Source organism: Pristis pectinata, chromosome 3, assembly GCF_009764475.1.
Source record: "Pristis pectinata isolate sPriPec2 chromosome 3, sPriPec2.1.pri, whole genome shotgun sequence".
Classification (NCBI taxonomy): domain Eukaryota; kingdom Metazoa; phylum Chordata; class Chondrichthyes; order Rhinopristiformes; family Pristidae; genus Pristis; species Pristis pectinata.
This window is the reverse complement of record NC_067407.1, coordinates 136,592,307-136,606,209: the sequence shown is the minus strand read 5'-3', so window position 1 is coordinate 136,606,209 and position 13,903 is coordinate 136,592,307. Positions and strand designations below refer to the sequence as shown.

The 13,903-nt window shown below is 48.8% G+C and overlaps 1 protein-coding gene across 1 annotated transcript in view; it reads left to right on the top strand.

Annotated features, from left to right (window-relative positions):
• The window catches only part of txlnba (taxilin beta a), a 59,259-nt gene that overhangs the window by 22,895 nt on the left and 22,461 nt on the right, over window positions 1-13,903 (top strand). Inside the window, exons 4-7 of the mRNA XM_052011277.1 lie at window positions 4,160-4,330; window positions 6,454-6,648; window positions 9,848-9,967; window positions 12,962-13,036. Coding sequence (XP_051867237.1) covers window positions 4,160-4,330; window positions 6,454-6,648; window positions 9,848-9,967; window positions 12,962-13,036 — 561 coding nt within the window. The remainder of the gene's footprint in view (window positions 1-4,159; window positions 4,331-6,453; window positions 6,649-9,847; window positions 9,968-12,961; window positions 13,037-13,903) is intronic.

Genomic DNA, 13,903 nt, shown 5'->3' with positions numbered 1-13,903 from the left:
ATACTTGGGGACCATTCAATAGTCTTATAGCAGAGAGATAGAAACTGTCCCTGAGCCTGGTGGTACGTGCTTTCAGGCTTTTGTATCTTCTGCCAATAGGAGGGGGGAGAAGAGAGAATGTTCGCTGTGGAAGGGGTCTTTGATTATGTTGGCTGCTTTACCAGCAGCGAGAAGTATAGACAGAGTCCATGGAGGGGAGGCTGGTTTCCGTGATGTGCTGAGCTGTGTCCACAACTCTCTGCAGTTTCTTGCGGTCCTGGGAAGACCAGTTACCATACAAGCCGTGATGCATCCAGATAGGATGCTTTCTATGGTGCATCGATAAAAATTGGTGAAGGTCAAAGCAGACATGCCGAATTTCTTTAGCCTCCTGAGGAAATAGAGGCTCTGGTGAGCTTTCTTAGCCGTGGTGTCTACATGGTTGGACCAGGACAAGCTATTTGTGAAAGGAAAGAATTTTCAGGGCTGAGGGAAAAGTGCAGTTGAGTGAGACTGGCTGGATCCCTCTTACATGGAGTTAGTATTGACTTAACAGGCCAAATGGCCTCCTCTCCTGCTGTCACCCTTCATCATTTTGTGAAAATTTGTAGCTTGCAACACCAATACCAACAGACTTCCCACCAGATCCTGCCTGGCTGCAGTACTTCTGAACTCCCGCTGGGGTCACCACGGAGGCCAATGTAGCTCCCTGCTGCCATCTTCAGGGATGTGTCAGTACTGCTTACCTTGAAAGACGATTCAAGTCCAAATTGATCCCATGGACAATATATTGGAATCAGAATCAGGTTTGTTATCACTGACTTATATGTCAAGAAGTTTTTAGTTTTGCGGCAGTAGTACCGTGCAAAGACAAAGTTACTATAACTTACAAAAATAAATAAACAATACAAGAAAAGGAATAATGAGGTAGTGTTCATGGACCGTTCAGAAATCTGATGGCGGAGGCGAAGAAGCTGTTCCTGAATCATTGAGTGTGGGTCTTCAGGCTCCTGTACCTCCTCCCTGATGGTAGTAACTTGAAGAGGGCATGTCCCGGATGGTGAGGGTCCTTAGTGATGGATGCCGCCTTCTTGAGGCACCTCCTCTTGAAGATGTCCTCGATGGTGGTGAGGGTTGTGCCCGTGATGGAGCTGGCTGAGTCTACAACCCTCTGCAGCCTCTTGTGATCCTGTGCATTGGAGCCTCCATACCAGGCGGTGATGCAACCAGTCAGAATGCTCTCCACTGGATATCTGTAGGGATTTGCAAGAGTCTTTGGTGACGGACCAAATCTCCTCAAACTCCTAATGAAGTAGAGCTGCTGGCGTGCCTTCTTCATGATTGCATCAATGTGTTGGGCCCAAGATAGATCCTCTGAGATGTTGACACCCAGGAACTTGAAGCTGCTCACTTTTGTAAAGTAGGAGGGAGGGCAGGCACGGTAGTGTAGCAGTTAGTGTAACGCTTTACAGCGCCAGCGACCCGGGTTCAATTGCTGCCGCTGTCTGTAAGGAGTTTGTACATTCTCCCCGTGTCTGCGTGGGTTTCCTCTGGGTGCTCCAGTTTCCTCCCACATTCCAAAGGCGTACGGGTTAGGAAGTTGTGGGCGTGCTATGTTGGTGCTGGAAGTGTGGCGACACTTGCGGGCTGCCCCCAGGACACTCTATGCAAAAGATGTGTTTCACTGTGTGTTTCGATGTACATGTGACTAAGATATCTTATCTTAAGAACAAACAACGTCTCTCAGGAAAGATTCTATGGAATTGTCTCAAAGAAGAGCAGAGGGGTCTCTCCTCAATGCCCCGGCCAATACTCATCCCTCAGTCTCCACCATTTAAACAGATTACAGATAATCTCAATTCTTCACACAACTACTATTGTTTTTCCAACACTATAGTGGTGACTTCTTAATTCAATTTTCAAGACTGGGCATTGCTGGCAAAGTCAGCATTTATTGCCTATCTCCAATTACCCCTGAAAAGGTGGTGGTGAGCCCCTTTCTTGAAGTACCATGGTCCTTCCACAGAAGGTGCTCCCATGGTGCTTTTGGGAAGGGAGTTCCAGCATTTAAACAGACGACACAAAAGTTAGCGGGGTTGTGGATGGGGGAATGTTCCCAGCAACATCAACACAGCTTCAGTTTATATGAAAAATGAAACACAAGAGACTGCAGATGCTGGAATCCAGAGCAACAATTTGCTGGAGGATCGCAGTGGGTCGAGCAGCATCTGTGAGGGGAGAGGAACTGTCAATGGTTTGCGTCAAGACTGAGAGTGGAGAGGGAAGGTAGCTGGTATAAAATGAGAGGGGTGAGAGAGGGGCCGGTAGGTGATTGGTGGACCGGGGTGGGGTAAAGGACGATGGACAGATGGGGCCAGGTGGGGGGAAGGGGGGCTGAAGGTGGAGACAGAGTCCAGAGGGTGAGAAGCAGGAACACAAAGGCTGGAATCTGATCAGTAAGGAAGGTGATGGGATACAGCGTGTCAGTAGCAGGCTGAACCTTTCTGTTGTGGCAGTGTTGATTCACATTCGTACGTGCTTTTGCTTTTCCTTTGGAGACAAGGAGTCAGGCCAGTGGTTCCCAACCTTGTGGGGAGGGGAGAAAGAGAGGAAGGGGTGTTGGCAAAGATTACGAGGCTCCATCAGGCTTTAGTTACATTGAGGTGATTTTGTTAGAAAGTTGACTACAAAAGAAAAAAACAAATAAAAGAATACTTGTCATGAGGTCTGGCCCAACAACAGGATTCTGAGCAGTTCCCGGGAATCCCAAAGTCAGCCCTAACTCCTTATAAGGTATGAGCTGTGATGTCATTATACTTTAATGGGAGTGAGTGGTTGTGTTTTACCATGTGAAAGTGGGAATTTCATTGGAAAATGTTGGGAACTACTGGATTAGATGACCAACATCTGGGTGATCCCAATGGGTGCAGAGTGTCATGGGGGGCTCTGTCCTGGTTTAACTCCATTTGTCCGTGTTTGGCCCATATCTCTCTAAATCTTTCTATTTGTGTACCTGTCAAAATGTCTGTTAAACATTGTAATTGTACCCAACTCTGCTACTACTCCTTGCAGCTTGTTCCAAATACCCACCACCTCACAGGTCTCTTTTAAATCTTTCCCCTCTCACCTTAAATCTATACCCTCTAGATCTAGTTTCCCCTTCCGTGAAAAAAAGACTGTGACCATTCACCTTAACTGTGCCCCTCGTGATTTGATAAACCTCTATAAGGTCACCCCTCAGCCTCCTACACTGGTGGAAAAAGCTCGACCTATCCAGCCTCTCTTTATAACTCACGCCCTCCAGTCCCAATAACATCCTCGTGAATCTTTTCTATACCCTTTCCAGTTCAATGACGTCCTTCCTATAGCTGGGCAACCAGAACCACACACAAAACTGCCAGTGTGGTCTCACCAACGACTTGTACAGTTTTGACGCAACGTCCCAACTCCTGTACTCAGCGCACTGACTGACGAAGGCCAGCCTGCCAAGTGCCTTCTTCACCACCCTGTCTACCTGTATCACCACTTTCAGGGAACTAGGGAGCTGCACCCCAAGGTCTCTCTGTTCTACAACACTGTCCAGGGCCCTACCATTTACTGTGTAAGTCCTACCCTGTTTACCTTGCCAAAAGAGTAACACCTCACACTTGTCCAAGTTAACTTCCATCAGCCATTCCTTGGTCCACTTCCCCAGTTGATCTAGGTCCCGTTGTGATCTTTGACAACCTTCTTCACTGTCCACTACGCCACCAGTTTTGGTGTCATCCACAAACTTACCAACCATGCCATCTATATTCTCATCCAATTTGTTAATATAGATGACAAACAACAGGGGTTCCAGCACTGATCCCTGCAGCACACCACTGGTCATATGCCTCCAATCTGAAAAGCAAACCTCCACTGCCACCTTTGTATCCAATTGGCTAGCTCACCCTGGATGCCATGTGTTCTAACCTTCTGGTCCAGCCTACCATGTGGGACCTTGTCAAAGGCCTTGCTAAAGTCCAGGTATACAACATCTACCACCACACCCTCATCAATCCTCTTTGTCACCTCTTCAAACAAACCAATCAAATTTGTGAGACACGATTTCCCTTGCACAAAACCGTGCTGACTATTCCAAATGGTCCTTGCCTTTCCAAATGTTAACACTTGGTGTGTGGCCGGTGTGTGTCTTCAGCTCGAGGAGTACCGGGGTGAGCAGAAGCAGAGGAAGGCCCTCCAGAGGAAGCAGGCTCAGCTCAGCAAGGAGAAGGACCATCTGCAGGGCGAGCACACCAGGGCAATCCTAGCCCGCAGCAAGCTCGAGAGTCTGTGCCGGGAGCTCCAGAGACACAACAAGACCCTCAAGGTGAGTGGCACAGGGAACAAACTCCAGCTTAAAATCACAGAGACCGGCTACATGGAAACCATTTTGACCTCAACACGAGGGTGTAAATCTCCCAGACACGTCTGACTGAACCAGCCGTCTGCTGAGGAATAGGACGGAGGAGAGACTCGGGCTTGTGTCACTTTAGATGGAGCTGGGTCACACAGGTGGGGGATGACCCGGGCGAGGGGATCACACACGTGGCAAAAGTTGTTTCACACAGGTGAGGGGTGGATCACATAGGTGAGGGAATTACATTGGTGGGAAAGTGGATCACAAAGGTGAGAGGATTACACAGGTGAGGGGGTCACCAAGTGAGGGTGGGGTCACACAGAGAGGGGGAATCACACAGGTGAGGGTTGATCACACAGGTGAAGGGGTTACACAGTGAGGGTAGGACACACAGGTGATGGTGGGACACGCAGGTGAGGGAAATCACAAAGATGGGGTGAATCATGTGGGATCACAGACATGAAGGATGGATCATGTCAGTGAAGACTCATGCAGATGAAAGGGTGGATCACGCAGGTGTGGGTCACAGGTGAGGAGATGGTTCCCAATGGGAATGGGGTTGGGAGCCCACAATACAGTAATGGTCTACCCACCACACCCCACCTGCTCTCCCCAGCTGTACCTCTGCTAAACCGAAGCAGGGCCCTGTAAAGAAACCACACCCACCCAAGAGCTTTGAAAGAAAGTTAACAGACGGCCCCCGGCTGATCCAGGCTATCTGCAATTCAATAACTCTTGAAAGAATTGAAAGTATTAATTACCTTAATATTAAAAAATCTGAAAATACCTGGAGACAGTTCAGTGCATTAAAATTAATCAGATTAATATTTTTTAAAAAGTTAATGACGTACTTACCATTCACCCTACAACCATTCCTCTCCATTCAAACAGATCAGGTCTCTGGACTTGGGGGTGATCCATCCTGGGACAAGAAACTCCAGCAGATTCCACAGAGGAAGTGCTGGGAAATCTACAGAGCAGTCTGCCGACAGACTCCAATCCGGAGCTGAAAGCCGGCAGTTCCATCCCCAAAATAAGATTTTCCAAAAGTGTTTGACTTTAAAGTTAAAAGGAAACCTATAAAAAGAGAAGGCAGGTATTCCACACACATTTCCCAGTAGGTTAATTGGCCGCTGTAAACTGCCCCTAGTGTGCAGCTGAGTGGCAGAGTCTGGGGTGGGAGTTGATGGGAATGTGGGGAGAATAAATAGGGTTAGTGTTATACTGGGGCTAGATGGCTGGCACAGATTCAATGGGCCGAAGGGCCTGTTTCCCTGTTGTATAACTCAGTTATTTTTTTATTTCTTCCTCACCGGACTATCTTTATGCTCCCTTCTTTTTACTTTCCTTTTTTTTCTTAGTTTTTTCAGCTTCTCCATCTCCCTCTTTCTCTTTCATCGTCAGAGAGTAAATACAGCACAGAAACAGGCCCTTCGGCCCAACTCGTCCATGCAGACCCAAGTGCCCATCTGAGCTTACCTGTGTTTGTTCCACGTCCCTCTAAACCTTTCCTATCCACAGACCTCTCCAAGTGGCCATTAAATGTTATTAAGGGAAGTTGGGACTGAGTTTACCTGCTATGTAACAGTTCTTGAACTGGTTCCTCCAGAATGCAGTTATCACCATATCGTCTCACCTTTCCTATATTTCTCTTCATTTTCCTCTCTCTCTGTCTGTCTCTCTCTCTCTCTCCCTCTCTCTCTGTCTCTCTGTCTGTCTGTCTGTCTCTCTCTCTCTGTCTCTCTCTCTGTCTCTCTGTCTCTCTCTCTCTGTCTGTCTCTCTCTCTATGTCTGTCTGTCTGTCTGTCTCTCTCTCTGCCTCTCTCTCTATCTCTCTCTCTGGCTCTCTGTCTCTGTCTCTGTGTCTGTGTCTGTCTCTGTCTCTCTCTCTATGACTCTGTCTGTCTGTCTCTCTCTGTTTTTCTCTCTCTCTCTACCTGCCTCTGTCTCCCTCTCTGTCTCTGTCTCTCTCTATGTCTCTTTCTCTCTCTATGTTTCTACCTGTCTCTCTCTCTGTCTCTCTCTGTCTCTGTCTCTCTTTGTCTCTCTATCTCTCTCTCTCTCTCTCTCTCCTGCCACCTCTTCCTGAGCAGGAGGAGAGCTTACAACTAGCAAGAGAAGAAGAGGAGAAACGCAAAGAGGTGACCAAGCATTTCCAGGACACACTGGCTGACATCCAGTCTCAGATCGACCAGCACACCCAGCGAAACATCAAGCTGTGCGAGGAAAACACCGAGCTCACCAGCAAACTGAAAACCATCATCGACCAGTACGACACGAGAGAGGAGGTAATGATCAGGGGAGGGATCCAGTCTGCAGATGGCTGTCTGGATTCCTGCCGTCCCACTGCACTGCTCTGCAAGACATTGGCCAGACCGCATCTGGAATATTGTGAGCAATTTTGGGCTCCGTATCTAAGGAAGGATGTGCTGGCCCTGGAGAGGGTCCAGAAGAGGTTTACAAGAATGATCCCAGGAATGATAAGATATCTTTATTAGTCACATGTACATCAAAACACACAGTGAAATGCACCTTTTGTGTAGAGTGTTCTGGGGGGCAGCCCGCAAGTGTCGCCACACTTCCGGCGCCAACATAGCATGCCCACAACTTCCTAACCCGTACGTCTTTTGGAATGTGGGAGGAAACCAGAGCACCCGGAGGAAACCCACACAGACACGGGGAGAACGTACAAACTCCTTACAGACAGCGGCCGGAATTGAACCCGGGTCGCTGGCGCTGTAATAGCGTTACGCTAACCACTACACTACCATGGCTTAACATACAAGGCGAGGAGTGTCTGATGTCTTTGGGTCTGTACTCGATAGAGTTCGGAAGGATGGGGTGGGGGGGGGGGGCAGTCTCATTGAAACCTACTGGATACTGAAAGGCCTGGATAGAGTGGACATGGAGAGGATGTTTCCAGTAGTGGGAAAGTCTAGGATCCGAGGGCACAGCCTCAGAATAAAGGGATATCCCTTTAGAACTAAGATGAGGAGGAATTTCTTCAGCCAGAGGGTGATGAATCTGTGGAATTCATTGCCACAGAGAACTGTAGAGGCCAAGTCATTGGGTGTATTTAAGGCAGAGATTGATAGGCTCTTGATTGGTCAGGGGGTTACAGGGAGAAGACGGGAGAATGGGGTTGAAAAAATATCAGCCATAATTGAATGGCGGAGCAGACTCGATGGGCTGAATAGCCTCATTCTGCTCCTATATCTTATGGTCATGTGCCAAACACCCAGTGTTTCCAACATCTGGAGATCTCGCCCAGTCTAAACAGCCTTTGTACTATCTCACGTTTCTACAGCCAATTAAGAATAGGGCCACAGAAGCACCTTACTCTTTAAAATGGTGGAACAAGTGGGAAACCATTGTATCCATGAAGGAACTCTTGGGCAATAGCCTTAACACACATCAGTGCCTACCTAGGTCTCTAGTAAAGGTGATGGTGCACTCCTTCATCACCCTTCCAGGGACCTCCAGTGCTCCAGATGAAATTGCTTTATTCATTGACCCTCTGCTCTTTCTACCAGTTATATTCAACCTTTGCCTCCTGGTTACTGACCTCTCTGCTAAGGGAAATTGCTCCTTCCTAGTCACCCTGTTCAAGTTCAAGTTTATTGTCACGGGCACACATGCCCAGGGTATAAATGCCATCAAGATTAGCTCTTTGCAGCAGCAGCACAGTACAGTACAGACATGACACACATAAGTTAACATAAACTTAAATTAACATAAATTATACGTAAATCAAACGGCAAACTAAACAAAAATAAGATAACGACATGTGCAAGTTGAGGGAAATATAGTCGGAAGTAGTGTTAGGGTTTTTCAAGTGGGATCAAGAACCTGACGGCAGTGGGGAAGAAGCTGTTGTTGAACCTTGAGGTGTGGGTCTTCAGGTTCCTGTACCTCCTGCCTGATGGCAGCGTCGAGAAGAGGGCATGGCCTGGATGGTGGAGGTCCCTGATGATGGACGTCGCCTTCCTGAGACATCGGCTCTTGTAGATGTCCTCGATGGTGGGGAGAGCTGTACCCGTGATGGAACTGGCTGAGCCCCACCACTCTCTGCAGCCTCTTGCGATCCTGTGCATTGGAGCCTCCACACCAGGCCGTGATGCAACCGGTCAGGATGCTTTCCACTGTACGTCTGTAGAAGTTTGTCAGAGTCTTCGATGATATGTCAACTCTCCTTAAACTTCCTAGAGAGACACCGTCACGATGTTATACACTCCCACAACATTCTACACCTCACTTCATCCCCTGTAATACAAAGAAAACAAGCACAAACCTGGACCTCCTCCTCACAACCATGACTCCCCAGCCCTGACAACACCTTCGCAAATCTCCTCTGCACTACCACATAGAACGTAGAACAGAACAGCACAGGAACAGGCCCTTCGGCCCACAATGTCTGTGCCGACCATGATGCCAGATGAAACTAATTCCATCTGCCTGCACATGACCCAGATCCCTCCATTCCCTGCACGTTCATGTGTCTGTCTAAATGCCTCTTAAACACCACTTCACCACCCCTGACAAGGCGTTCTGGCCACCTGCCACTCTCTGTGTAAAAGAAACTTGCCCCACACATCTCCTTTAAACTTAAATCTATGCCTTCTAGTATTCAATATTTCTTCCCTGGGGAAAAAACTGTCTACCCTATCGATGCCTCTCATAATTTTATTAACCTCTATCAGGTCTCCCCTCAGCCTCCACCGCTCCACAGAAAGCAACCCAAGTTTGTCCAACCTCTCCTTCATAGCTCAGCCCTCTAACCCAGGCAGCATCCTGGTAAACCTCTTCTACACTCTCTCCAAAGCCACCACATCCTTCCTGTAATGGGATGACCAGAACTGCACACAATGCTCCAATTAAGATAAGATATCTTTATTAGCCACATGTATATCGAAACACCCAGTGAAATGCGTCGTTTTGCATTAAGAATGTTCTGGGGACAGCCTGCGAGTGTCGCCACTCTCCTGGCACCAACATAGCATGCCCACAGCTCCTAACCTGTATGTCTTTTTTTTGGAATGTGGGAGGAAACCGGAGCACCCGGAGGAAACCCATGCAGACACGGGGAGAAGGTACAAACTCCTTAAAGACAGCAGCGGAATCAAACCTGGGCTGCTGGCGCTGTAATAGCGTTACGCTAACTGCTACACTACTGTGCTGCCCTAACCAAAGTTTTATACAAATGCTTCACAACTTCCTGACTCTGATACTCAATGTCCCTAGTAATGAAGGCAAGCATGCCAAGCGCCTTTGTTAATAATCAGGGGAATTTCATAGAAAGGCATTGAGATTGAGAGTTTGGCTACTGATAAGTTTTGACCCTGAATCTTACCTGTGGTAGATCCGCCACACAGATAGATGTTCCCACTGACAGGCAGTTGCCGAGTCGGAGACAGGGGGAAGCTGGCACTGGGTTCACCTGCAGTCATTCACCATCTTGCCTTTCCTTCTGTCTAATCTCTCCTGCAGCACTTTGAGAAGGTCTTCAAGCACAGAGATCTACAGCAACAACTGGCAGACGCAAAACTACAGCAGGCACAGGAGCTGATGAAGGAGGCTGAGGAACGACACGGGAAAGAAAGGGAATATGCAAGTATTGGCCATGCTTCCTTTCCACTGGAGATATGCTCATCTAACACTTGAGTATCTCTTCACCCATCACTTACTCTGTGGAGTAGATGATGGTCAATGATTAGGTCATCCAACACTTGACAAAATTTAAAGAGGCAAGTTTTCCACACAAGAGGGTGGTGGGTATATGGAACGAGCTGCCAGAGGAAGTGGTAGAGGCAGATACAATTACAATATTCAAATGTCATTTGGACAGGTTCATGGATAGGAAAGGTTTAGACAGATGTAGGCCAAGTGCAGCCAAATGGGAGCAGCTCAAGAAGCCACCTTGGTCAGCATGGACGTGTTTGGCCGAAGGGCCCGTTTCCGTGCTGTATGACTATCGCTCTAAATGTTGGTCACCCATTAGGTTACTTTGTGGTGTTGGCCAAACAGGTGCTTAGAGCCAGAGTCATAGAGAAATCATAGAGAGTGATAGAGCATGGAAATAGGGCCTTCAGCCACCTGAGTGTGCACAGAACATTAACCACCCCTTTACACACATCCTCCATTAATCCTATTACCACCCACCTACACACCAGGGACAATTTACAGCGGCCAATTAACCCACCAACCCACAGGTCTTTAGGACGTGGGAGGAAACCGGAGCACCCGGGGTAAATCCACGCGGTCACAGGGAGGAAGTGCGAACTCCGCGCAGACAGCGCCCGAGGTCGGGATCGAACCCGGGTGTCTAGAGCTGTGAGGCAGCAGATCTGTTAGCTGCACCACTGTTCCATGCTTAGTTGTGCTTGTAAGAACCCAACAGGGGTAGGTCCTGAAGCATCTCCTTTACCTTTCCAAGGATCTGATGACCAGATCGACACTTGATACTCCAGGGGCATCCTCTGAAGCAGGCAATGCTTCCATTGCACTCGTATCTACAAACCTGGTAGACCAGGAGACTTGGCAGACTCTCCGAAGGACTTAGAACAGTTGGCGGCACAGTGGCACGGCCAGTAGAGCTCCTACCTCACAGCTCCAGCGATCCCGGTTCAATCCCGACCTCGGGTGCTGTCTGTGTGGAGTGTGCACGTTCTCCCTGTGACCGCGTGGGTTTCCTCCGAGTGCTCCGGTTTCCTCCCACATCCCAAATACGTGCGGGCTGGTGGGTTAATTGGCCAGTGTGAGTTGCCCTGTGTGTGTAGGTCAGTGGTAGAATCTGGGTGGGGGGGGGGGGGCTAAGTTGATGGGAATGTGGGAAGAATAGAATTAGTGTAAATGGGAGTTTGATGGTCGGCATGGACTCGTTGGACCAAAGGACCTGTTTCCGTGCTGTATGGCTCCTTGAGCCCATGACTATCCCTGACACTTTGGCCCCTCAAGCCTGCTCCACCATGAGAATGACCACGTCCTTCATTACGACCAGCTGCACTAGATTGTTCAATGAACCCCACAGAGTGAACTACTGTGTGTGGGGTGGGAGACCATGAAGTGTTGGCATCACGAGGGTCTGAGCAGGCTTGAAGGACCGGCTGGTCCTTTCCTGCCCACCAGTGCTGTCACTGCCAGAGGAACTCAGCAGATCGATAAAATAAGCTATCTTTATTAGTCACATGTACATCGAAACACACAGTGAAATGCATCTTTTGCGTAGAGTGTTCTGGAGGCAGCCCGCAAGTGTTGCCATGCTTCCAATGCCAACATAGCACGCCAGCAACTTCCTAACCCGTACGTCTTTGGAATGTAGGAGGAAACCGGAGCACCCGGAGGAAACCCACGCAGACACGGGGAGAACGTACAAACTCCTTACAGACAGCGGTGGGAATTGAACCCGGGTCGCTGGCGCTGTAATAGCATTACGCTAACCGCTACACCACCGCACCTGCCCTCTGATGCTGGATCGAGCAGCATCTGCGGAGGTGAAGGGCTCGGCGATGTCTTGGGTCGGGTCCCTTCATCGGGACTGAGAGTGTAGTGGGGAGATGGCCAGTATAACGAGGTGAGGGGGAGGGGTGAGGCAGGGGCTGGCAAGTGATAGGTGGATCCAGGTGAGGAAGGGTTGATGGACTGAAGGAGCCAAAAGGGGGGGAGGTATAGGGGCAGAGGCTTGGAGGTGACAGGTGGAGACAACAAGGGGCTGCAGATGGTGGGATCAGGAGAGGAAGGTAGAGCACGGAGCCAAATAATGGAGGGATGGTGGGGAGTCACCTTCATCACCTGCCCATCACCCCTCCTCACCTGGAGCCACCTATCACTTGCCTCACCCCTCCCCCTCACCTCTTCCTACTGGCCATCCCCCCCCTACTCATTCAGTCCTGATGCAGGGTTTCGACCTGAGGTGATGCCTGACCCGCTGAGATCCTCCAGCAGTTTGTTCGTTGCTCCTGATTTCCAGCGTCTCAGAATCAGGTTTATTATCACTGACATGCATCATGAAATGTGTTGTTTTGTGGCAGCAGTACAGTGCAAGACATGAAATTACTGTAAGTTACAAAAATAAATAAATAGTGCAAAAGAGGAATAACAAGTTAGTGTTGTTCATGGGTTCATGGACCGTTCAGAAATCTGATGGCGGAGGGGAAAAAGCTGTTCCTGAATCGTTGAGTGTGGGTCTTGAGGCTCATGTACCTCCTCCCCGATGGTAGTAACGAGAAGAGGGCATGTCACAGATGGTGAGGGTCCTTAGTGATGGATGCCGCCTTCTTGAGGCGCAGCCTCTTGAAGATGTCCTTGGTGATGGGGAGGGTTGTGCCTGTGATGGAGCTGGCCGAGTCTACATCCCTCTGCAGCCTCTTTCGATCCTGCAGACTGGAGTCTCCATACCAGGCGGTGATGCAACCCATCAGAATGCTCTCCACCGTACATCTGTAGAAATTTTCCAGAGTCTCTGGTGACACAGCAAAGTCTCTTTGTCTCCAGTTTGCAGTCTCTTGTGTCTGGGCTTTTAGACAGGGAGGGAGCAGAGTGAAGGGGGCTGGGGAACTGTCATTCACCGCTAAATGGCTGTTTACAATCTCTACCTACAAACAGCTCCTGAGCCAGGCTGCTGAGTGGAAGCTGCAAACCAACATCATGAAGGAACAAGAAACTCTGCTCAAGGCCCAGGTTGTTCTCCTGTCAGTGCCAGCATGAACATGTTTGTGCACAGCTGCATGGTGTTCCAGCTATGGCTCAGCTGCTGACTTCTTGAGCCATAACCTTTGCATGGGAAGATCCAACCTCTGCATCTTAGAGTCACGTTAGTACCCCTAACCCTAACATAAGTGTGTTATATTAACCTGCTTTAAGAAGTGCTCATTGAAGTGTTTGATTGGAAAGCTCAGCTATATGATAAATGGCGTTTTCATCAATATTGTTTGTGTCAGTGGGCGAGGGAATAAATGCCAAAACTCAGATGTTTTTCAAGTCAAGGGGGTCATTTACATCCTCCTAATAATAAGAGCTTTATTAGTTCAATGTACATCGAAACACACAGTAAAATGCATCTTTTGCATAGTGTTCTGGGGGCAGCCCGCAAGTGTCGCCACGCTTCCGTCGCCAACATAGCACGCCCGCAACTTCCTAACCCGTACATCTTTTGGAATGTGGGAGGAAACCGGAGCACCCGGAGGAAACCCACGCAGACACGGGGAGAGCATACAAACTCCTTACAGGCAGCAGCCGGAATTGAACCCGGGTCGCTGGCGCTGTAAAGCGTTACACTAACCCCTACACCTCCGTGCCTGCCCGAGCAGATCAGATTAGTTTCAGATCACACTAGTTTATTGTCACATACAGCAGAGTGAAAAGAAATTCCTTGCTCGTGTGAAACTCACAGAGCAAACCGGGTACACAGTGTTGGTATTGGTTTATTATTGTCACTTGTACAGTGAAAACTTGTCTTGCATACCGTTCATACAGATTAATTCATTACATAGTGCATTGAGGTAGTACAGGGTAAAAACAATAACAGAATGCAGAATAAAGTGTTAC